Source organism: Cavia porcellus, unplaced genomic scaffold, assembly GCF_034190915.1.
Source record: "Cavia porcellus strain 051 isolate PalLab524CR breed Dunkin Hartley unplaced genomic scaffold, mCavPor4.1 scaffold_9, whole genome shotgun sequence".
Classification (NCBI taxonomy): Eukaryota; Metazoa; Chordata; class Mammalia; order Rodentia; family Caviidae; genus Cavia; species Cavia porcellus.
The window spans coordinates 15,182,001-15,206,665 of NW_026947492.1; the positions used below are offsets into that span (position 1 = coordinate 15,182,001).

Sequence of the window (24,665 nt, forward strand, 5' to 3'; positions counted from 1 at the left end):
GCTGGGATTAGAAGTGTGTGCCACCACTTCCTGATCCTCAGTAGTTTAGTAATCAGGCATTGCCCACGAGCTTCTGAAAATCTGTGTTCCTGGAATTTTCTTTGGACTCTGAGATGTCAGAGATTTCTTTGGAGATTTCTCTCTCCTCTCTCACTGTCGCCTGTCACCTCTCCCTCTGTGCCTCGCCTTCTAGTCATCTGTTCTGTGGTGAGCAGTGCTCTCCCTGCTCCCCTGAGTTCACAACACGTGAGGTGCTGTGTGCGTCCTGCTGAGCTCCTGTCCTGGAGCTGCATGTGCAGGGCCGGGTGACAGTCCTTTGAGAACTATGCTTAAGGTCACTGAGGAGATGGAATGGCCTCCCAAGAACACAGGTCTGCTCTCTGTGAGGTCTGGCTGAACGAGAACATCCTCCTTGGTGGGCCCCTCCTTCTGCCTGCCATCTGTTTGTACATTTGTCTGTCAGTCCAAGAGCAGAGAGGCTGTAGCTGTAGCCTGGAGGGACAGTACAGTAGAGAGGATGACATGTAGGGAATGCACAGCCTCCACGCTGTTGGGTTTTTGAGGGTGTCCAGTGGCTGGCTGCCTTTCCGGCAGGGTGAGCAGAGCTTCTCAGTCTTTTCACGTTGATTGCCTTCATGACCGTAGTACAGGGCTTACAAAAACTAGGCAGTAAATTATAGAAGATCACCCTCTGCTCTAAATTTTGCCACTTGTTGAGCATCTCTAATCTAGAACTCTGGAATCTAAAATGCTCCAGAATGAGAAACTTGAGTGTTTCAGATTTGGGAACACATTAGATTTCAGATGCTTGAATTAGAGAAGTTCAGATACTAACGTTTGTATAAATGTAACCCATGTGAAAAACTTTGAAATCTGAAACACTTTAGGTCTCAAGCATTTCTGATTAGGGAGGCTGGGCCTGTACCAATATTCTTGTTTAATTTGAATAAGATAGAATGGGAAAGGGAGACATGACGTATTTATATTTACAATGACTGGCAAAATGTGCACCTCTAGTGACCAGTATATATATTGCTACAGCCCTCCCTGAAATTCTAATCTGGATAATTAAATTAAAATTTGTTGAAACATTTTGTTCTATTTTTCTGCCTAATGTGCACATAAATCGATTATTGATGCCAGCCAGGCATGGTGGCGCACATCTGTCATCCCAGCACTTGGGAGGCTGAGGCAGGAGGATCACCTGGCTACATAATGAGACTGTGTCAAACAAACAAACAAACAAGCAAAAATTAATTCTTTTTATCGAAAATAAATTTTTACTATACGTAGGAGAGTCCTTTAAGTGCATATAATAATTTTTGGATAGTCCCAGGATTGTTTTCTCCTGCTTAATACTACATTTCTTATAATTTACTATCTTAAAAAAAGAAGTCTCAGAGGGAATGAGAAAAATAATTGATGTTTTATATTTGAGTCTACAGTAATGGCAAGCAGGAGGTGGGAGCGGATTGAGGAGGACATAGTAAGTGGAGGGAGCCTTGGATTATGAGGTTTAGCTCTGAATATGGAACTGAGTAATGGTTCTTTTCTGTTCACTGTGTGATCTTAGACAAGTCATTTCAAGTCTGTAGGTCTTGGTTTGCTCATCTTTTAAATGGGGGAAACCATGTGGACCTCTCAGGGTTCCCAAGGAAATGATGGATTTGGAGACACTCTGTGAATTGGGGGCCATGGGAACGCGTGGCACTGTTACTGCTATTTCTCTTGTGGTCCAGCCAGGCCGTGAGTGCTGTGAAGCTGGGGGTACTGCTGTTGACATTGTCATTCCCAGGGATGACCCTTTCCAGGTCTGGGTGGCTCTCCCTGAGCTGTGATTGGCTCATGAAGTTAGGGAGGAAGATGCTATCAAAGAATGGGGGGAAACGAGGTAGAAATGGAGAGGGACCACACCATCAACAGCTTCTTCTCATTCTTGTATAGCTTCATCTCTTAATACTGGACTTGCTGGGTTTTTGTACAAATCCTGGATTTGGCGTACGGGTGGGGAAGAAGGAGGAGGGGAGATGGGTTTTTACTTTTCAGAATCTCACCATTTCTGAGGCAAAAGTCAAGGCAGAAAAGAGCTCCCAGATGCTGAGGTCCTTGCATTGGTCCTTGACTGGCTTCTTTTCGGGGCACAGTTTCATTTGTAAAATACAGCTGAGACGGCATTTTCCATTGGGTCTGGGGGACCTGATGTCCTTAGAGCCACTGACAATGAAAACTGACACGAGGGAGGTCCTCAGGGCTGCCCAAGGATGGGTTCTGGTTTTCCACAGGTTATTTTCTCTGGTGGGGAGAAGCAGCATGCTTAACTTTTGCCAGGAGGTCAGAGCTCACCACTCGAGATCATGCTAGTCTCCCGCTCTTGAACTGATGCTGTTGGCAGCACTGGAAAACACTCACAGTGAATACGGGTGGTGTTTTCATCGGAAGCCTTGTGCTTTCTCAGCACTGCGAGCAAGCAAGCCTGTTCCACTCATTCCTGGAGGCTGGCGCGGTGCTGACTGATCCCCGACTCTGGCTGTCCAGGGCAGGCACAGCCTATCCCAGGCTGCCGAGCGAAGCTGCCAAGAAGAGGAAGCTGTAGTCCGTGCAAGCCGATCGCCTGTCCCTGCTGGGCAGGAAACCTAGAGTGATGAATGGGGCTGGATGAAGTCATCCTGCTCCTCCAATCAGGCTGCTCCGACAGAGCCAGGGGCCTCTGCAGATCCAGCCAGGCTGCCGGCTGCTCTCATGTACCTTTAGACAGAGGCTGTGAGTCTCTGGGAGTGGAGTGGGGGGGTGTGAACCGCCCGCTCCTGGCTCCTGTGTAGGCCTCAGTCAGTCTGAATGTTATTGCAAGGTGAGTGGCTTCACCGGGCGAATTCCTCTCCCTCTGCACCCTCCACCTTGCCGTGCCTGCCGGCTTTGTGGCCCGGCGCCTCCTCGCACAGCACCCTCCTGCTTCCATCTGAGTGCCTGCACCTTCTCAAGGTTCTCACACCTGCCCCAGCAGCACGAGCCCTCTCCCTTCCTGCTGCCCAGCCCCTGCACAGCACCCACCAGCCTCCGCCCACATGCACCCCTTGTCCTGAGCTGTGGGTACCAGCTGGCAGCAGTGGGAGGGCCGGGCTTCCACTTCTGCGCCCTCTCCCCCAGTAGGGGGAGCCTGGTGTGACCCATGTAGAGAAGAGATTCCAGGCCAGGGAGCGGGAGCGACCCCCTGACTCAGCCTCCTGGACATCAGCAGGAACCTAGTCCTCTGAGTTGCTAGGGTCACAAAGGCTCTTTAACTCTCCCCACAACAGAGGCTGTCCCGGGGGCTTCTAGAGAGAGACATAGTTCCGTTTCCCCCTGACCTTCCTAAGGGTGGTCTGTCCTTTCTGGGTGGACGTTTGTGACTCTGCTTTTCTCTCTGGATGGTGCCGCTGCTCCCTAGGCCAAGCAGGGATCATGGAGCCGGCTGACATGGCGACAGCAAAGGTAGGATGGAAATGCTGCCGGCCGCACTGTGCGTAAGTGGCTTCGCTTGGCGAGTTCTGCCTTTGGTTCACTTTCTCTCCCCTCCTTGCCCTCAGCCCACCAGTCCCGGGCATCCAGGGGCTGTGTCAGCGTGGAGGGAAATGACTCGAGGTGGAGCCCTCAGGAGCTGGGTGGAGGCGCTGGCCCTGCGCAGCTCCTGCTGCCCCCTGTGTGTGCCTGAAGCCCAGGTGGGTGGGTGGAGGGGGAACCAGGAGGTGGAAGGTTCTGGAGCTGTGGTCTCCACGCACTTCTCTGTCTTGTTTCGTTAGCTTTTTTCTCATTTTTGTTTCTCTTCCTCTTGGCCCCTCTTAGTCACCCCGCTCCTGCCTTTGTCCTCCTCTGTCTCTCCCTGCACCGCAGCACTTTGCGGATCCATTTGTGTTATCTCTGCACTGCCTTTCACCTTCTGTTGTGTAAGGGGTGGGGGGGATGGACAACCGGAGAAGCAGGGCCTGCCTCTCATCCTGCAGCAGATGTTGGCCTGAGGATTGGTGAGGAGTTGGTATCTGAGTGGCAGATGCTGCCACTGTCTCCTCCCACAGCTCTCCGGTGGCCCCAGTGGAAGGGCGGGCCGCTCTGGGAAGGATGCCCGGTGCGCCCGTGGGCACTAGAGGGCGTTCCCGAGGCGGCTGCCTATCTGTCCCGCATCCTTGGAAATTTATTTTTCTGTGTGTGTTTCCAAACAAGGAGCTTGAGCCGTTGAGAGTGGATGGGGCAGCTAAGGAGGCTGAGTCTGCACAGCCCCTGCCCAGCCCCTGTGAACAGGGAGACACCTGTAGTCCTTGCAGGACCCCTCAGCCCGCGTTGGGGGCTTGCTTTCTGGCCAGATGGCAGAGTCCCCTTTCTCTCAGAGATGGAAGAGTCGAAGAGGCTCAGACTTCTGGAGCAGGTTGGATACCCTGTGTTGTGTGTGAAAGAGAGCATGAGGCAGGAGGCCAGGCAGCCAGGGTGCTGCAGGCGGAATGGTGCTAGCTTGGTTAGGACAGGTGTCTGGGAACTGCAGCCCTGGCCCCACAGCTCCTCCTCCCACCTCCTCATGCTGCCCATGATTGGATCCAAGTCACTTAACCTCCCTGCAGGTTTGGCTCTTTGTCTCCCCAAAGATGGAAATTGCATTCATCTGTTGTTTTATCCACGTTAGCTGTGTCACATGTTTGAAGAAAAAAGCCAGAGCAAGCAAATGAAATGAGAACAGGTCTCCTTGGATTTTTTCTCTCTTCTGTTTCTCCATCTCCCTGTCCTCCCTTGAGAGGGGGCAAGGGCTTTGTTCCCTTGGCAGTGGCAGCCACAGGACCAGGCTTCTGCCACTGTGCTGGGATCTGGAATGATTTGCTGTCTGGTTGGGAGGCTGGTGCCTCAGATGCCTGCGAAGCAAGGGCCCCACAAACCTGCTGGGAGCTCACCTGGTTTAGTAAGTGATGTGTTCTCCACCTGCTGGCCCTCCCTAGTGGCTGTAGTGAGTGCGGGGACCAGGTGTGGATTGGGGGTATCGGGCAGTTCTGTGGTTAGTCCAGAGAGGTACCTCTGTGCCTGCACTTGCATATGGAAATAGAAAGCGACATCCCGCCCCTGAGTCCTGATGGCAGAGCATCTCATATTTCTGGAGTCACACCTGGGGCTGGGTCATGTTGAGTTAGCATTCACTTCAGGACCTCTACCACAGGACAAACCTGGTTAGAGAGACGGACGCCACTCAACACTGGGCCTTTTTCAGTCCTCTTTAATCCAAGCTCTTTGCAGAGCATTGAGGTTAGGCATTTTTCTCCGCCCGGGCCTGTGAATAGTCTGGGGCTTCAGGAGAGAGTCCACCAGCTGCCTCCTTTTGTGGGCAGAGTTGAATATAGTGTGTCTCTGCGTTTTTCTAGGTTGAGTATCTGTGGCTTTCATCTGCTCTCCAGAAAGCTCATAACCCAAGTGTAAGAGCTTTTAATTCTGTAAAGGGCCTGTCTGCATAGCCCAGGTATAAACCCTGAGGCCCGGTACAATAGCAAACTGTATATTGGCTAAGTGTGTTGACTGGCTGGTGCACACCTGTAATCTCAGCCACTCAGGAGGCTGAGGCCGAAGGATCACAAGTTTTAGGCCACCCTAGGCAACATGGTGAGGACCTGTTTCACAATACATACAAAGGGCTGAGGAGGTAGCTTAGCAATGGAGTACCATTGGGTTCATAAATAAATAGGCCAGGCGTGGCGGCACACTCCAATGGTCCTGGCACTTTGGGAGACTGAGGCAGGATCGTAAGTTGGAACTCAGCCTGGGAATTTGGTGATTCTGTGAGACCGTGTCCCAAAATAAAAATAACAAAAAGGGCTGGGAATGTAGTTAAGTACAGAGATTCTGGTTCAATCCTTGGTATTGCCTGAATAAGCAGCTTATATGTTGTGGCTAACTTTAAGAATCCCTGAGAACATGTAAATGCAGCTGAATGGTTAAGTTAAAATTCTTGTTGGACCCCCTAGGAAGCCATTTACATCATCTGGAATCATTCTTTAAAATGTCTAAATATATGTAAGTGCATTTTGCTTATCTGAACATTTTCTCATTTATTTCTGAACTATTGCTCCTAGAATTTCCTTTAGCCTCAATATATTGATTTAAGTCATCCCAGAAAGAAATGGCTTTTGGTAGAGGACACTTCCTATTAGATTTCGTTCTGTTCCTGGAGAAGTGTTTCTTGGGGTGACTTCATTTCCAGGAATCAGGATTTTGAGGCTCTTATTTCTACAGTACTGTAGTGTTACAAATTTTTTCTTTTTTTTTGTCCTTTAAGTTGTATTTTCCAACTGGGCCTATCTGATGTCCCAACCTGACTGTTATGATACATGGATGACAAATTACGTCTCAGAGTTTTTATTACCAATTTGAGACAAGACATTGGGAAGCATTTATTAATCTATCACTCAACGCATGCTTATTAAATGTCAGTGTTATGCCAGTAGAGGGTTAGGATGGAGGGTTTAGCGATGGATAACAAACACATAATCACTGTGAGCAGGTGCTCACAGATTCTTGGGAGAGTCAGACAAGTAAACAAATTATGGCAGCACAGATAATAAGGATCAGAAGAGAAGTAGCTAGATCAGCTCTCCTCTGGCCCACCTGTGAAATTCTCAGATCCTACGCCACTTCCTTGACAAAGCCTTTTTGCCTGCCCCGCCAAGTAATTCTTCTAGCTATGATTTGGGGTTGGACATGTCTGAGTTTGAATGCTGGCACTGTCATCTTTTGGCTCTGTAGAAGTGAGTCAGTTATCTTTACCTGTTCGGGTCTTGATTTCCCCATTTGTAAATGAGGCTGTCACTGACACTCAGGGTCATCATGAGGACTGAGACGATGCAGGTGAGGTGCCAGGTTTACCATAGATGCTGGTACCATAGATGCTGGCCAGATTAGGAACTTCTGAGACCCCAGTGATTGTCTAAAGATGAGGGCAGATCACTCAGTGAGGCTCTTCGGAGGGTCCTGTCCTTACAGAGGAGCCAGAGACCTTAGAACTAGACAGCATCTGGCTGGTAACAGAAGGGTAGACAGGTACAGATTTGTCAGATATTTCATTCCCTATTAAAGGGCACCAAACTAAACTAAAATACAAAGCTAGCACCACGCTCATTGATATTTAAAGAAAGATTTTGACACAGAATTTAAAAGCCTACTGTGTTTATTTTTCAATTCTTTCTGTTTTGGTTTCTCAAGACAGGGTCTCACTATATTCCAGGTGGTCTTAAGCTCATTGCAATCTTCTTGCCTCAGCCTCCTGAATACTGAGGGGTCAGGTAATGTAGCACTGCACTCGGCAGAAAATGCAGTGTTTTTAGACTTGGAAATTCATCACACTGTCCTCATTTTTCCCAATAAAAACGTCATCACGGTGACCCCGCGCCATTAAAGGTAGTCCACATTAGTGTGGAAAGGCAACGGTTCCCGTACAAAATAGCGCTGTTCACGAGACAGCTGGAAGCTGGACTCTTCTTGCACTCAGGGTATCCAAGTCTGTGGTGTGTGGTGATATCAGGAAAAGCAGTGGCGCTCCTGACCTGGAAACCTGTAAGCATTTCCTCCCCAGCCTTACACTGCTGATGTGAGAATGTCCCAATGGTAGAAAGCTGAAGTTTTCAAAATCCAACTCACTGGATGTGGTCGGCACCAAGTCCAAGTAGACTTGTATTTATTGGCAGTGATAGTTACCAGTGATAGTTCAGAAGGTGCTATTTCTAGACATCTGTCATGCTCATCGGAAGTTCTTGTCTCCATAAATGATGGTGACAAATATCAGATCCTTTTTCTGGCCAATGCTTTTGTGTCTTTAAGACCAGACCAATCAAGAATAATTATCCCAGACAGACTTAGTGTAGGTTAGCTGAGAATATTCGTCATTACTTGTCAGCTGATAAAATTAGCATAATGATTGCAAACCTATGTTCATTTGGAAAGACAGAAAAAATGTATTGTGATTAGATGTGCCTCTCTTTCCGGATTGTTGCTTGTGTTGTGTGATGCCTGTGTCTTATCTTTGTTATTGATCATAAGTTTCTAGAGGTCACGGAGACCATTGGACTTATTTTTGAAGTACGATTTGCCTGGGTCATGAACGTATGGCACAATAAATATGGTTACTGTTAAATAAGTAATTGACTGACCTAACAGATCCCACACAGACAAAAGATACAAAAAAATGTCACCGTCAAAATAAGAAACATTAGAAAAAGTAGAGACATAGTAGACCAGGATGCAAAGAAGTAGTCTATCGTTCTTGAAGTTTATAGAGGTGGTTTTGTGGTGCTGGAAATGAACATAGTAATATGTAAAATGTCTTGAGCGATTATAACATTGGGTGTTATTGATTCCTCTTGACAACTGGATGGGTTGTTGTCAACATTATTCTTTTTTATAGATGAGGAAGCCAGGCTTAGAGGAAGGAACAGGCTTATCTGAGGTCACATAGCTGTTAAGCAGGATTTGAATCCAAATCTAACCCCAGAATGCCCTAGGACTGGGGCAGTTAAGATCGCTTCTGTCCTGGGTTTGTATGAACCAGCATCTTCTCTGTCAACAGTAGCTCCCTGCTGTGTCGTCCTTGGTTGGGAGACTTTTACTGTAAACTGGGAGTGCTCGATTCATCTGCTTTATTTTTTTCTCCCAGCAATGTTCATATATAACTGAGCTGGAAAGGAGAAATCCCCACGTGGTGGGTGGGGCACAGGAAGCAGCTGGTGCTGAGTGTGTGGGTGCTCCCAGCCTGCCCAGGAGAACCTGAGGAGAACCTGAGTTTACAAGCACCACCAGGGTCCTCACACCATCACTAACCCCAGCTTGTCCTGAGAATGAGCCAGAGGTGATCAGAAAGCTGCTTGGTCCCCCATCTGGCGGGAGACATGTTTTTCTTTGTTATGTCTGTAATGAGAGTGTCCTGCTTGGTGGGGACTTCTTAGGTGGAGGTGTTCATGTCTTTTCTGATGGCCTGGCTCTTCACTCCTAGGGGCTGCCCTGCTGTGTGCTGCAGTAGAGGTCTTGTGATCCAGGACAATTGAGAAACAAAGCATCTACAGAGACCAACACCAAGGCAGCCAGGCAGGCAGGCAGGCAGGCAGCCCAAGAATGGTGTGTAGGGAAGGGCAAAGTGCCATCTAGAGGAATGGAGATTTCTGTTGCCTGACAGAAAAGGGGCCAGGACGCTGTGGTCCCCGTCATCAGGCTGGGAGTCTCCTTGGAAGAGGAAGGTCGAGAGCTGCTAACATGGGCGGAGAGAGCTGGGTTGGGTCCAGCTCAGAGAAAGCGATCACTAGGGAGAGGTCTGCCTTGTTCGGCTGGCTCAGGAGCGGGTTTTCCAGCCTATGAGGGTCAGTCTTGTGGTCCTTGGTGTATGTTTTAGCTTTACCTTGTCCTGCTTTTATAATTACACCGTCCCTCAGTATAGAGGGAAGTTACTCACCTCCGCCAGTGTTCACATGGCACGGTATTTGGGTGTTACCTACCCACGTTCTCCAATCGTGTTAACATAGCTCTCCATTATTAGTGATGTTCATACAATACAAGTGCTACGAACCTGGCAGATCTGCTGTGCGGCTTAGCGAAGGATGCTAAGGAAAAAGCGTGGTGCATGTGCTCTTGGCAGATACCACTTTAAAAAATACTTTCTGTCCACTCTGCTTCACCCTGAGGATGCAAAGCCTGTAGATGTGGAAAGCTTGGATCATGAGGCAGTCGTGCTGCTGTCCAGGGGCCAGTGGTGGCTGGCAGGTTTAGGAAGAGAAGGAGGCTTCTTTGACCCTTGGTTTCTTCCTCTGCTGGGTGTTCTGTGGCACCTTGCTGGGTGGCTGTGAGAATCACAGGCCGTTGTGTGTGTGACCACTTTACATGTGAATGATGCTGTCTGTACCCATCCACCAATGCCCAGTAGCCTCAGCCCTGCCTCCCCTTTCCTGCAGGCAGGATGAAGCTGGTTGCAGTTTGGCTTTGGCTCTGCTCATCCTGTTGTTGCCTGAAGGAACATTTTGGATCAGCAGATTGTGAAGGAGGGGCTAAGGAAATCTGTCTTCTTTTCGTTTTTTTTCTTCTTCTTCTTCTTTTTAACTTCAGTGTCCTAAGTAAATCCATGATGTCACGCAGGCCAAAGGAAGCCTTCTTGAAACTGAAGCTTTGCTTGCTCTGCCTGTCAACCTGGGCCAGGCCTCCGGCCAGGTGTGGCCCTGGGGCATGGGGAGGCTGGAGGGCAGGTTTGAGCACCCCAGGAGGTGGGAGGAGCCGGGCTGGCTCAGGACGCTCCCCGCAGAGCCGGGAGCTGACACAGATGAACAGGCCAGAAGGCAAGGCCAATGCCTGCAGCCTACACTGTCACCCCAGAGCCTGTGACTAATAGTGGCAGAGGGTGGGGAGCGGAGAGTGCCGAGGGAAGGAGGGAGGAGAGGAGGGGGTAGAGAAGTCACAGGGAGCACCCGATCTGTGCAGCCCTGGCTATCTGCCCGCCCCTCACCCAGCCTCTTCTGACTGCAGTTTGGGGTTCGGATGGGGTTTCTGGCTGGAGGATGAGGAGGAGGCTTGCCGAAATGGAGTGCTTGGGAGGCTGAGCCCTTCCTGCTGCTTCGCTGTCACTTGCTTCCTGACCTCCAAAATGCTCCTTAAATATAACACTCTCAGCGCCCGATGACTCCCCTGCCTGAGCCGGAGCTTTGATTCCCCAGCATGTGACTGCAGCTCTGCCCCAGTTTTGCAGCAAGGAGATAGACCTGCAGCTCTGCCCTGCTGCTGCGGCTTGGCCGCCTCCAGGGAAGGGGCGGGGAGAGCTGCTCAGGAATTTGAGATAGAAGGAGAGCCTGAGGGATCCTGCATTTATTTACTGCTCCAGATATGCAGCCAGAGGCTTGGAGTGACTCACCAAGGTCATGTGGAGGCCTGAGACCCTACTAGTGGAAAGCACCCCATGTGGGGTGCAAAGAATAGGGAGGGCTGAATTTTCCCTTGGGTTCTGCCACTGGTTGGCCAAAGCTTTACACAGGACCCAAGTTTTGGCTTCGGGTTTGCCCTGGCTGAGGCCTTGGCTGACTGCAGGAGGTCACCAGTATCCTGCTGTGGTGGAAAGGTGACCCTTATCACCATTCAAGTCCTTCCTTATGAATGAGGCAAGCAATGTCAGTCAGTGTTTCTGCTGGACTAGGAAAGGGGCAGAGCTAGGATGGGTGAGATCTGAAGGCTCACAGGAGGTCAGAAGGGTCCCAGCAGGTGAAACCAGGAGCTTCAGCCCTTCATTCCGACATCCGTACTGAGCAACACGAACCAACTCTGTGTCTATGGAGTATCTGGGAGCTGCCCTGGAGGGAGGCTGTTGAAAATGCAGGTGGCACAAACACGGTCATGTGGAGTCCCCTCTTTTTTTTTTTTTATCGGTACCGAGGATCGAACTCACGACCACCTGCTTGCAAGGCAGGTGCTTACGCCGCTGAGCTGAATCCCCGGCCCAGGAGTCCCCTCTTAATCTCTTTCATCAAGACTGTTGACAAAAAGCCAAAGAGAAAAATTGGTGTTCAGTTATTTTCTAGCTATGTTAAAATTGTTTTTATCAGATATTGGGCAGACGCAAACTAATACTTATGAAATATATAAATGAGGGATTTATCGGCACATGGAGACTTCCCTAATGGTCATGTTTTCATATGGAAAAAAAGAGAAATATTTGCTTAAAGCAGAAAGAGAAACAGCTACCGTGCACCCCTTACTTGTCTTGTCTCTTGACCACCTTTCTGGAAGACTTCTTGCTGCCTTATTTTATGAATATAGAGTATGTGTGCTGGTTGTATTTATTCTCTCTTTTTTTGAAACAGGCTCTCACTGTGTAGCACAGGCTGGCTCTGAACGCATGATGATCTTCCTGCCTCAGCCTCCTGAGTGCTGGGATTACAAGCGTGCACCACCACGCTTGACTTTCTTTGTCCTTTCTATGTGCATTGACGTGTGCAGCATTCTTCCCTGACTTTCTCTGTTCAGCATAGTGCTTCTGAGATTTATCCAGTCCGCAGCATGTGATGGGGACTGACAGTTTTGACGGTGTATGTGTCCCTAGATGTGAGTTCCTTCCACTGATGGAGTAGGACTATTCACAGTGGCCCTGGGATTTAGCTCAGTGGCCTAAGCACCTGCCTGGCAAGTGCAAGGTCATGAGTTCGATCCCCAGTACAGGAAAAAAAGAAAGATTTTTCACAGAGTTGGGGATACTGTTCAAGTTATGTATCCATAACCCCTAGTACTTTTATAGGTGACTAAAGCAGAATACATTAATACTTGCTTCTTTCTAGCACTTAATACTATTTGTTTTAAAGTTTTAGCCACCCAGTTGGTCTGAAATGGATCTTATTGGGGATCCAAGTCTGTATGTTTCTGAGTACTAATCCAGTTAGATAGCATTTTATATGCTTTTTGATTACTTCCTCTCCTGAAGATTCTGGTTCAGTTTTTTTCTGTTGTCTCCTTTTTCTCATGGGCTTACAGGAATTTTTAATAAGAGTTATGAACAGATTCCTTTCTCAATTAATATGTGTTGCAAATAGTTTCTCCTAGAAAAGCTTTGCTGCTTTTCTGTTTGAATGCTCAGAAGTTATTAATTTTGCTGTGGTTGTATTTATTGTTCTTTTCTGTTGTGGTTATTGGTTTTCTGCGGCTGGTGGAGGAGCTCTCAGGCTGCAAACTGATGCTCCTGTGAGCATCAGTTTAAATTATGTTTTACTGGGAGACATTGATCTTCAAAGTCAGAGTGTAGGTGGGACAAATTTCCTTTTAGTTCCTGGGAAATGCTTGTGAATTTTTTTCAGGTCTGTCATGACCATAAGGGGATTGCCCAGCAGGGTCCCTTATGTTAAGAAATCTCCTTTAAGCCTCTCACTGTTTGGGAGCTTTTGGAGTTAACCCTTTGTGTTCTCTGAGGTCAAAACCCAGCTCAGTTCCACCAGTTTCTGCCATCACTAAGACTTTTTTTTTTTTTTTTTTTTAAGAAATTAGTACAAGTTTGCAGTACATGATTGACTTTTTTTTTTGTAATCGGTACCGGGGATTGAACTCACGACCGCCTACTTGCAAGGCAGGTGCTTATGCCGCTGAGCTAAATCCCCAGCCCCGCAGTACATGGTTGATTTGTACTGCGCCTTCCAGCTCTTTCTTCCCTTTCCATTTGCAAAAGCTCTGTTTTCATCATGTTCCCTTTCAATACTTTCCCATCCCCTTCCCTTCCTCCCCTCTTCTCTCCTTCAGTTCTTCTTCCTCATTCATTCGGAAAAGATCTCCCAGCTTCCTACTTGTCTACTTTTGTGAGCTCTTTCTCCCTTTCTCACACAGAAGAGAAACTGTGCCATATTTAAGTTTGGGTGCCTCACTTGTTTCACTTAACATTATGTTCTCAGGTGGCCCCCATTTATCTATGAATGACTCCAGTTTATCTTTTTATTTTTATTTTATTTTTTACTCACGACTGTGCACTTGCAAGGCAGGCATTTATGCTGCTGAGTTAAATCCCCGGCCAGTTCATCCTTTTTTATGGCAGAGTAGTACTCTACTATATACAAAAACTGCATTTTCCTTATCCATTCATCCATCGATGGGCGTATGAGCTGTTTCCGAGATTTGGCTCTTGCTAATTATGCTGCTATAAAGTGAGTATGCGTGTGTCACTGTAATATGATGACTAACTCTTTCAGGAAGGTACCTAGAAGTAAATAGCTGGATCAAATGGAGTTTTTATTTTTAACTGTTTGAGGAATCTCTGCTTGTACATTGATATCTGCTTGTACTAGTTCATGTTCCCACCAACAGTGTAGAAGAGTTGCTTTTTCCTGACACCCTCATGAGCGTTGCTATTATTTGACTTCTTGATGATGGCCATTCTTTCAGGAGTAAGGTGGTATCTCAGCATTTTAATTTGCATTTCTCTAATGGCCATCACTACATTTTTGAACCGCTCATTTTTTTGACAGCAGGCCAGGCATTTTAAAAACATTCCTTTTCTCTTCCTATTTTATCCAGTATATGTGCCCTAACACCAGACATGGAAGTCTCTGAGAGCTAACCTTTCCTAAATAATATGTCCTTCCTGAAATACGAATGTTGTTGTAGTCAGGGGCTGTGCAGAGAACAATTAGAATCAGGACATGGAGTTTATACTATTGTTTTATGATGGCCACCCAGAGTTAACACAAGAAAATGCAGGAAATCTGTCCGCAACACCATAGACAGAATATTTGGTCAAGGGCCTAAATCCCATAGCAATGTCCCACATGAGTCCAGATGGAGAATCAGAGCTCAGGACAGTGTCTCCCATGAGTCCAACTGGAGGTCCAGAGCCCACAAGAAGGATTCACACCAGTCTCTTTTACTGATCTGTGCTGGGAAGGCCCAAAGGTCAGAAGTGGAAGCCAGAAAGTCCATGCCAGCAGGGTGAAGGAGCTGTGCTGGTGGGATGAGGGTCCTGTGCTGCAGCCAAGAAGTCACACTCACGACAAAGAGCAGGGCTGTCCTGAAAGGCACCCCAGCCATCCTCAGCAACATGGAGGTCCCGAGCTCCTCTGAGGACAAGCACAGTCGAGTACTGCCAGGAAGCCAGCATGACAATTTCATCCAGGAGACCAAGTGGCACACATCTTCCCCTCCAGAGCCAGGAAGCAATGCTTGATGTGAGGACCAAAGCTTCTCCAGGAGAACCAACGGCTCAGACAGCAACTTGTAGGAGAACCCACAATGCCTCAACGCCTCAACACATTAATGATTCAATGCCTCTCCTCCTTCTTCATATCTCCATTTATGCTGGCAACCTTCCTCAGGTGGAACATCTACGCTCAGCAGCATGGTGATTCCGTTCTGGTGGTGTTAAGTTGACCACCAGTTTTTAATCCATAACAAATGTCAAGGAGCAAGCAGACTGCAGGGACTGTGTACCCCTTCCAGGAGGTAATGCCAGCACTCGCAGTGCACTGGTCAGCGCACTTCTCAAACTTTTCAAAGGCAACAGGGACAAATTGCTTTCCACGAGAAGACAAACCAGGGAAAGCACGTTAAATGAAGTGTTTCTCCCTTTGGCTTGGTCTAACTTTACCACAGACAATGGTTCTTCAAGAGCTATGTTTAAAACATATTTTTAGGATTTCCTTTAGGGATAAGGAATCTGTTTCTAGAGCTCTGTGACAAGTCCTTGTTTCAGAAACAAGAAAGAGGCACGGGAATTCACCCATCCCATTGGACTGTGGTGCCTCCCTCCTTTCCTGTATCACATGCTTGCCAGCTTACTCCACAGTGAGAAGCCGCTCTGACTTGGTCTCTTTTCTACTTATTCCATTCTTGGATTCTTTTTCTCCTGGGAGCAGGTGAGCCCTTACCCATGGGCCTGTGAGCCAGGCATGGTGGCGCACACCTGTAGTCTCAGCATTCAGGAGGCTGAGGCAGGAGGATTGTGAGCTTGAGTTCAACCTGGGCCATATAGCTAGACCCTGTCTACAAGAAAAAACAATGAAACAACAGCTTGTCTGATAGAGTAGGAGCTTGTTTTTGTTTTTTGTAATAAGTCTACATACTGTTTGGGTTTGGAGTTGAACTGATCTCCCTCAGATCCCAAACTTGCATCCTGCTGACTGTGTGCCATTAGGTAAATCAAGCTGAAAACTTGTGATGATTACTACCTCAAAATATGATATCAGTGTTTAATGAGACAATGCATGGAGAATGCTCAGAGCAATATCTAACGCCAAACGCCCTCAATATACTGTGATTAATGCTTGCTACAGAGATTGTTAGGGAGATTTTGCTTAAATAGCTAAAGAGTAAAAGCCAGAGAATTTTCACATTTGCCCTAATAGTATGATGTTTATAGGATAACATTTGGAAAGCTGTGATCCAGGTTTCCAGTGTGCCTGTTATCAGAGCAGCTGAGGGCCAGGAGGGAAACAGCCAGTTATTCCTGGAGTGCTGTCTGTGGACTTTGCTTCCAGGCTGATCTGGACCCTGACATGCCGCATAGTGAATTACCTGAGTCAGGATGGACACCTCCACGCAGATCTGGAATCTGGTGCATCCTCAGTCCCCGTGGGGAAGGTGTGGCTTGGGTTCAGGCTCCAGGGGCGATGAAAACCCACCTGCAGCATGCAAAGTCCCAGCAGCCTTTGAATGTTGTCTTGCTTGGGGCTGTGTCGAGAAATAAATTCTATAGCCCTGGGAGAATGTGCATTTATGGCTCTGAAAACTGGGTATATAGTATTTACTTATTTAATTGTTTGCATTTTTTGAGACTATGAGTTTATTTGTAGCCCAGGCTAGCCTCAAACTCACTGGGATCCTCCTGCTTCAGCTTCCGGGATGCTGGGTTTACAGGGGTGTGCCCCCCTCACCCAGCTTTTGTGTTGTCGTTGTTATCAAGCTGGTTTTATTTTCAAATGTGTTTTTTCCTGAGCCATCTAGACACTGGAGAGGAACAGCCGTTCTTCAGTTCAGTTTGCAGAACTCTTGATTCGGTAGAAACCCTGCCATCAGGAAGCCCTTCCAGACAGGAATGTAGCAGTGAACCACAGACAGTCCCCACCTTCAAGGGGCTTAGCCTGAAAAAGAGGAGGAGGCTGATACACAGCAATTACAAGCACGATGACAGGGCTGTGGTTTTCACATTTTCTTAAGAACAGCGTATTAGAAACCAGGCGTACATGATGTGCATACATCGCATAGCTATCTGTAGATGGGCTTAGGGCCAGTGTTGGGGACCGGCTTAGCATGGTTCAGTTGTACTGTGCTGTTTCATAATCTCCTCTTTGTTCATTCTCACCCATCCGAATTACTGACCCAGATAGTCAGTAATGTGGGAAAGGACAGAAAGGAATCCCACAGCCAGGGGTGGCCATACAGGCACTCCTGGGCCCCAGCCTGGAGGATGTGATTTTTACGAAGCACCTCCCCTTCAGTGAATTGTATATTCCCCTTAAGGTTGAAAATCCTAGTTCTTGCCTTACTGCAGTGCCTGGCCTAAATCCTCTGGGAGCCTTGTGCTGGAGATCAAGTGTTGCTCTGATGCTAACCTAGGCTGCTGCAGCCACCTTAAGGGCACTGCTGGCTGGGGTGATTGAAGGCTGACTGGCCACCAGAAGTTGCTGCCTCACCACGCCCCCAGCAGTCTGGGCGATTTCCCCAGCAGGGGAGGAGGACTGTGTGTTCCCTTGTGCCTGGAGCCGCTAGAGAGCACCGGAGCCCTGCAGTGCCTTCCTGCCCGCTGGGAGAGGGTAGGATTCTAGTTAAGGTGGTCCAGGGCAGCCTGCCACCGCGCACACCTAGGCACTTCCCCCAGGCATCTCTCAGTTAGCTCAGTTTAGGATTCCTGAGTTTTATTAGGATCTGGGGTCCAGGCTCCCCTCTCCCGCTAGAGGTAGGTTATTTTAACACGTTGGTAGATGCCTCCAGAAAAGCCCCTGGACAGATTTCAGCCTTTTTCCTCCTCCTTCCTGGCACCACATTCCCCATTCGCACTATGCCCCTGACGTCTGTCCCATCTTGGAACAAAACATGCGCTGTGTCTTTAAATGGGCGGAAGTGGCTGGCAGTGCTTTGCTTGGGTACTGCATTGATTAGGAGATTATATGGAGCTGCAGGAGCTGCCACCTGGGGGAAGAGAGGTGCAGGTTCTGCTAGGTTGGTGCTCTCCTCCTCTGGGCTCTCCTTGGCTTCCTTCCCCAGGATTGCCCAGGGCCGGTATGAGGTGAGGTTGGGTGGGTGGCAGGCAGCCTGCCTGGCCTGCCTGCCTGTGGACAGCAGCTCCAGGGCTCGCTCGCTCCCTCCCGCAGCCTAGCCAGGATTACCCATCCTCTTCAGAAGCTGGCAGTGGCAGCGGCAGCTCAGGCTGGCAGTTCCAGCCCCGGGCAGGGATCACAGAAGCTGCCCTTGCTTGGAGCCTAGCTCTCAGCCAGGAGAGGGGGAAGTCAGTGGGGCAGCAGTATCGGGAGCAGCAGCGGCAGTTCTGGCTCTCTCTCTTTTTCTCCTCTTTTTTCTTTCTGTGTTCAAGTCACATTACATGGGATTCTGTTCTTTTGGGACTTCGGCATCTTTTCCAATATGTCCTGGGACCTCCGGAGCTGTAACAGGGATGCTCAGGACATGGTCAGTGGATTATCGTGACTATACTAATGAAAGGATTCAAGCTCTCCTGGTAAGTAGGGGAGGGATAAGGCGCCTTCCTCTCGCACCTTTCTGCAACCTTGTGAGCTCAGGCAGCTCCCGACTCATTGGCTGGGCACTGAGGGGTTAAGGTGGGGGAGATACCTTCTGCAAAGTTAGAGTACCCGTCCCTGGTCCCTGGCAACCCCCTGGCTCCCCCTGCTTTTGTGCTGCTGCAGTGATTTCTGTCAGCATCTTCCCCGGGGCAGGTGTGTGTAAGTTGAGGGGCTGTGGCGAGAATTATCCTGAGCCGAAAAGTCTCCAACTTTGAGGGGCTTGAGAAAGATTCCTTTCCCACACCCTGCACATGTGCATGGGGCTGGGGACGCAGTGGCACCCTCCCTACCCTTGGCTGACACCCCAGGGGGTCTTTCTGCAGTCAGCCCCAACAGCCCTTGACTTTTCCTGGAGGGGCTCTGAAGACACAGTAATACAGGGTCAGGCTTCATCTCCTGTGCTGCCTGGTGTCCAAAGGAAAGTAACCCCCCTAACTCCATCACAAGCACGCACCTGGGGGCTTTGCATATGCCTCTTGCCTGGCCTCGCAGAGGCCCCTAAAGGAACTTCTTGTCTAGAGTGTGTGGATAGCTGTATTCTAGCTTCAGGAATAGTTAGACTATTTTTACCTCCCATTGTAAAAATAACGTCCTTACCTCTCCCTCTTTCCTTTGGATCCACTAAGCACCAGATGGATGGTGAATTGGCTTTTTGTCTGGTTGAGAAACTGCAGATTTTGCTTAGGGAACTTTGTCCTCCCAGGAATCTGGGAGTCCCTGCAGGCAGCATGTACAGCTGCCCTGTCAGTCTCCTTGGGAGCTCTGTGGGCTGAGGATGGAGCCTTGTCTCCTTGAACAGGATGGAGGGTGGAGGGTGGAGAAGGAGAATAAGCTGGGGACAGTGGCCCACAGGGATGCGCCCTGCCTTCACTGCGGCTGGCCGGTCAAGCTGGGCTGGCGGAAGGACGTCTCTTGGTGACAGGCTGGTTTCTAAAGGAGGGCGCGTGCCAAGCAGTTCAAAACATGGAGTCCTAGGCTGACTCCAGGCTTCATCTGACTTTCCAGAAACCCCTCCATAGATGAAACCTGGGACAGGCTCTGTCCCGCTCTCCTGATGTATGCAAGGGAGCCCTTTAGTGGGTCTGGAAAAGGTGCTTTGCAGAAGGCAAGGGGAGGCCCTGAAAGGCACTGAGCACCAGTACCCGTCCAGGCTGCCCCCTGCCTCCCCACCGTTTTGTTCCCACATGGGCATAGTCCTTGTGCCCAGGACTCTCCTTCAAGCTGGATAAGCAAAGTAAAAGTACTACACCGACCCCTGGCCTTGCTTTCTTGGGGCCAGGTACCCCATTTCTGCTGGGTTGCAAGCTCTTAGCAGACTGTTACCACTGGGAATTTCAGCCCCCATCTGTAGCCAGAGTTGCACCCTCATCCCTTAGTAGAGCCTAGCTGTGCCTCCCGGGAAAACCCAAGTGCTGCTGGGAGAGAAGAAACTCTGGGCTCAGTGTCAGAAATCACTCAGCATCCTCTCCTTACTGTCAGAACGCCCTGCTTGGACTGGGGGGTGGCCTGGCTGTCAGCAGGAAGGAACAGTAATTTAAGTCCCCAGGTAAACATGTTTGCCTTTCAAAGTCTGCCGTGGCTACCTCTGGATGCAGTGTGAAGCTGGGAGCTGTACTCTGTCTAATCTCATCTTCAGCCAAATAAGACTGGGGGGAGGTTTTGTCATTTGTGTCCACCTGGGTGCTGTTTGATCCTCTGATCCAGGGTCTCATTAAGTACAGATCTATTGGTCCATCTGGGCTCCTTGTATAGTACTTGAAGTGTGAATGCGTGGTTTGAAATGCAGCTGGCGCCCTTCGGTGGTGCCCTGTGTCAAGGTGCTCTCCCCACTTTCTCTTCAGAGAAGGAAGCAAGATGGCCAGGCGTATTGGCTTGTTCTGTATGCCCACAGAAGCAGGTGGGGTCAACAAGCTTTCTAATGTTTGAAAATCATTTCTAGACACATTTTTGGGGATACCTACTATGGTACAGAAAGTGATAGTACTACTAATAAAATTATAGTGGCAACTAACATTTATCAGTACTTAATAATACTTCTGTGAATGTGTGTAATGCTTATAGCATTACACCTAACATCTCTATTATACAGAGGGGGAAACTGAGACAGAAAGAGGTTATGTGGCCTGTGTAAAGGCATACAAATAGCACTCTGGTTTTGGATTTGCAGCAGGGTAATTTTCTCCAGTGAGTCACCTGTTCTTGGATACTTTTCCTTACATGTCTCACTTTATTTTATTCTTGTCCTTTCCCCTCTGCCATTTCTTTGCCTTATGCTCACTAGGTAACTTAATTAGACTTTCAAAAGTGGTGTTGTCTCCTCTGATTCCTACTGTGACTCTGCGGAGTGTCTCCCGTTTAGAAATCTGGAAACTGGTTGGTAATGTGTTTCGAATGCACTTAGACATCTAGTTTGTGAGAAAACCAGGATTGGAACTCTTGCTTCTCTGTCATCATTGCAGGACGGGGACCAGCACTGTAGTGCTTATGTCTGTGTCAGCCTCCTGTCCTAGGGAGCAGGTTCAAGGTCTGTACGTCCAGTTCATTTCTTTATTCTGCAAATGTCATTCAAGTTTTTTGAGCTGTGGCCCTATGCCTAGGCATTATGGAAGTTGAGTAACAATGGAAAGAACATTGCCTGGCCTTTTGGGGACAGGTCGCTTCACAGATAGAAGGGACTTCTTTCTTCCTGCACATACCTGTGCACACATGCACCCATCAGTGAGTGCCCAGCGACAGGTGAGTGTGATGACTTGCACTTCAGCTGCTGGGGCAGAGAGGGCTGCTTGAGGCAGTTGGTACAAGGGGCACTGGAATGCCGGATGATTCTGTAGAGTCTGTGCTTTGCACAATACTTACACCGTGCCTCGCCGAGTTTTGAGCTTGGCCCCGGGAAATATTTTCAGATGAAGTCGACTATAATAAGGGTCTGAGGTTGGCAATAGCCCTACTGTGAGATAGAAATCACACCCGACCTGACCAGGCCCTCGTCAGCAGGGGCTTTAAGCTCCTCAGAAGCTGCTTCAGTAATTCCATGGCTGGTAACCTGGCGGGCAAGCTGAGGGTCGGAGGAGGAGGCTGAGGCAGGTGGTGGCGTGGGCAGAGTTGGGGCTGAAGCCCAGGCCAGCTGTGGGTCACGTAGCAGTTAGGGAGCTAAGTCATTTCATGTCCACTGATTTTCTTCAGCTTCTACATGATTAATTTTTCTTATCTTTTGCTGATATAAAGCTATTTCTCATTCCTGTAGCACTTCAGGACCTGAATTAAACACTTACGCCCAGTTTTGCGAGACTGGTTTTCCAGATTGCTTTGTTCCCCATAGACTTCTCTGGACCGTGGTGACATCTGTCTGGATTCTTTCTCTCTGCCTTTTTTCTCTGTCTGTCTCCCTGTTTCTGTTTGTCTCTCTGTTTCTGTCTCTCTGTCTCTGTCTTTCTGCCTCTGTCTCTGTGTCTGAGTCTATGTCTCTGCCTCTCTCTTTTTTCTCTCTCTGTCTCTCTGTCTCTGTCTCACTCTGTGTCTGTGTGTCTGTCTCACTCCTGGTCCTCACATCTACCAAGTGTGATGGAGCAGTCTTCACAGAGCCTGGGGGCTGGCAGAGACCTTCAGGAAAGTTATTGTGGCTGGGTATGATATTGAGAAAACATTTAAAAACAGAACTGAGAGGGGACCATAGTTCTCGACATATATCTAGCAGGTGAAATATTTCTGTGGTGAGCTCTCAGCCCTCAGATGAGAGGAATTCTGAGTTTTTCTTTGTGGACCAGGGAGCATGGATCTACCATGCTGCCTTGACACCGTTTATTCCAGAAGATGAGTGCCATGTAAGAAGATATATTCCGTTTTCCTCCTGGGTGGCTGGGATGGAGTCCAGCCCTTTGCAGCCCTTCTTATTTCATGACCATTGATACCATATCTTATGGACACCAAGGGTCAGTTGTCAATTGCTTGCCCTTCAAATCCACTAGATATTATTGTTTTCTTTCTTTCTTTTTTAAACAGGGTCTGTGTACTTCAGGCTGGCCTTGAGCTTACCATTTGGCCCAGGCTGGCCTCGAGCTCACCATGTAGCCCAGACTGTCCTCAGACTTGTGGCATTCCTCCTGCCTCGGCCTCCCAAGTCCTGGGATTACAGGCATGTGTCACCAAGCCCAGTTCTAATCTGTGAATGAATGGAGCTATGTTCCTTCTCCAAATCCTGTCTATCTTTCAGCTTTCTGCCTGCGAGGAGTTTGCTCCCGAGAAGGAAAGAGCCCTGGAGCTGGGCCCTGCATATCCCCTGTAGCTCCAGGCTCTCCAGCTTCTGAAATATTTACCAAAAGGTGGTTTGCAGGGGCTCATCCAGGGCCTCGAGAGATGACTCCTGAATTTGACTCTTGTCACTACTTTTGAGCCTGCTGTGTGACTTTGGCAGGTGATTTCTGTTTGCCTTGGGTGGTAGTGGTTTTGAGGCTGGGATTAAACGACAGTGCTGGGCAGATTAGTCGATCTTGCAACTTCCTTTTTCCTAATGGTTTAGAAAAAGGCCACAGCCCTGATGGAGCAGTTGGCATGTGATGTGTACTGCTGGTGTCCTTCTTTAGTCAGCAGGGGATACAGGAAATGAACCTTCATTTGAAAATATTAAATATTCATCAACAAACACTGCACAGCGGGCACACCCTCCCATGCACAGTGTGAGATTTATTTTATTTTTCGATGGCGGGGGGGAGTCTCTCCAGGGTTCAGGCTCCAAGTCCTGGTCATCTAAACCCTGAAATCCCTGGAGTGAGCAGGACATCTCAGGACAATGATCAAATCTTCTGACACCACTGGTTTTTTTTAAAAGGACAGACTCTTCCCATCTGTCCCCCATGTTCCCACCTTGGGCATGGCACCTGGTTTCAGTAAACAGCAGTAAATCTTATTAGCGTTGCTTGTTATTGTTGGCATCCTCGTTCCTTAAAAGAAGTTTACTGTCTTAGAATGTGAGCTTGTGGGTGGCAGAGGTTGTGATAAATCAGATTATGAGTACCAAAGGTTCGGCAGTGCTGCTGGCTGAAACTTTCCTCCTGGTCATTATGAGATTTATTGTCATCAGGTCTATGGCTGGAAGAAATGATTTAAAGTTTGTGTTGAAACAACTTCAAGACCGAAGGAATACCTCTGGTCTCTTGCTGGGTTGCCCATTGTTCCCACATTGAGCTGTTAAGATGAAGGGATATAATAGACTGGTTATTGGTAGGTGTTACTAGGTTTGATTGTTCTTTTACTGCTATTCTTTGGTTTATGCTTGTGTAAAGGTGTTGGATTTGATTAAACAGGGCAAGTGGGGCCAGGAGGACCACTCCACAGAAGCGTCACTCTATGTTAAGTGTTGTTTTTGATCTCTCTGGGTCCCCTTGAGCTCTGGAAAAGTCCCCAGATCAGCATCCTCCATCTGGGGGCTCTGCTCCAAGCTTCAGGGTCTCACGGCCCCTCCTCCATCCTTGCCACAGGAGGGATGACAGCAGGGAAGACTCCTCATTGTACCTTGCACTCAGTGACCAGAATATGTCACCTGGCTATGGCTGAGTGCAGCACGGCTGTGAAGGGTGGGGTCTGAGTACAGAAAGAAGGGAGAACTGAAAATAGCAGCACTATTTCGATGCCGCTGGAGCTGCAGTCGTGGGAAGTGTGGGCATGGAGAGCCTGGGTTGGACCACGCTTCTTCTGCACCATAGGATAAAAGCCTTGAGTTGAGATATCGCAGAGGATCTTATGTGACCTCAGACAAGGGCGTGGCGAAGCCCACAGGCCAAGTTCAGCTCACTGCCAGTTATTATGCGGCATGCAAACCAAGAATGTGTCTGTACACTTTTAACTGGTTGAAGAAAATCAAGAGAAGGCTAATAGAACATGTGAAAGTTGTGTGAAATTCCATTTGTATTTGGACATAGACAGACCTGGCTGTTTATATATATTGTCCACGATTGCTTGTGTCACCAGACTACAACACAGTGTTAGGTAGTTACGTCAGAGACCTGTGTTTACAAACCTAAAACATTTATTTATTTATTTTTGGTACCGGAGATTGAACTCACAACCTTGCGCTTGCCAGGCAGGCGCTTACGCTGCTGAGCTAAATCCCAGGCCCAAACCTAAAACATTTATGATCTGCCCTGTTACACAAAATTAGGAACTGCACAGTTTAGAAAAATAGAGAGTTCCCAGGTACAATATCATAATGTATTTTTACTGGATACTATTTAGCTGACAGTCTTGTTCTAACAGTAATAATATTGAATATAAGAACATTAGTCATAAGGACTAAAACTTACATGATAGGTTATAATATGAAAAGTATATTTTAAATGTTTCATATAAACTCACCAATAATTTTCTGAACTATGCGCTATTCGTTTATGGGTGAGCAAACTAAGGACAGAGAGACTAAGTTACCTGCTCAAGTCACACAGCGTA

General features: G+C 48.3%; 1 protein-coding gene across 14 annotated transcripts in view; it reads left to right on the top strand.

Annotated features, from left to right (window-relative positions):
* Window positions 1-24,665, top strand: part of Gramd1b (GRAM domain containing 1B) — a 227,975-nt gene that overhangs the window by 125,205 nt on the left and 78,105 nt on the right. Inside the window, exons 1-2 of one of the 14 annotated variants that reach the window (XM_063255968.1) lie at window positions 2,713-2,848; window positions 3,425-3,468. The exons of 11 other annotated variants lie outside the window; for them this stretch is intronic. Coding sequence is in view for 2 of the 3 variants with exons in the window: in XM_063255966.1 (XP_063112036.1) it covers window positions 18,141-18,163 (23 nt within the window). In the remaining variant the exon portion in view is untranslated. Of the gene's footprint in view, window positions 1-2,712; window positions 2,849-3,424; window positions 3,469-17,630; window positions 17,650-17,674; window positions 18,164-24,665 lie in introns of those variants that run through there. 2 more of the 14 variants (XM_063255966.1, XM_063255965.1) reach the window with 2 other exon arrangements.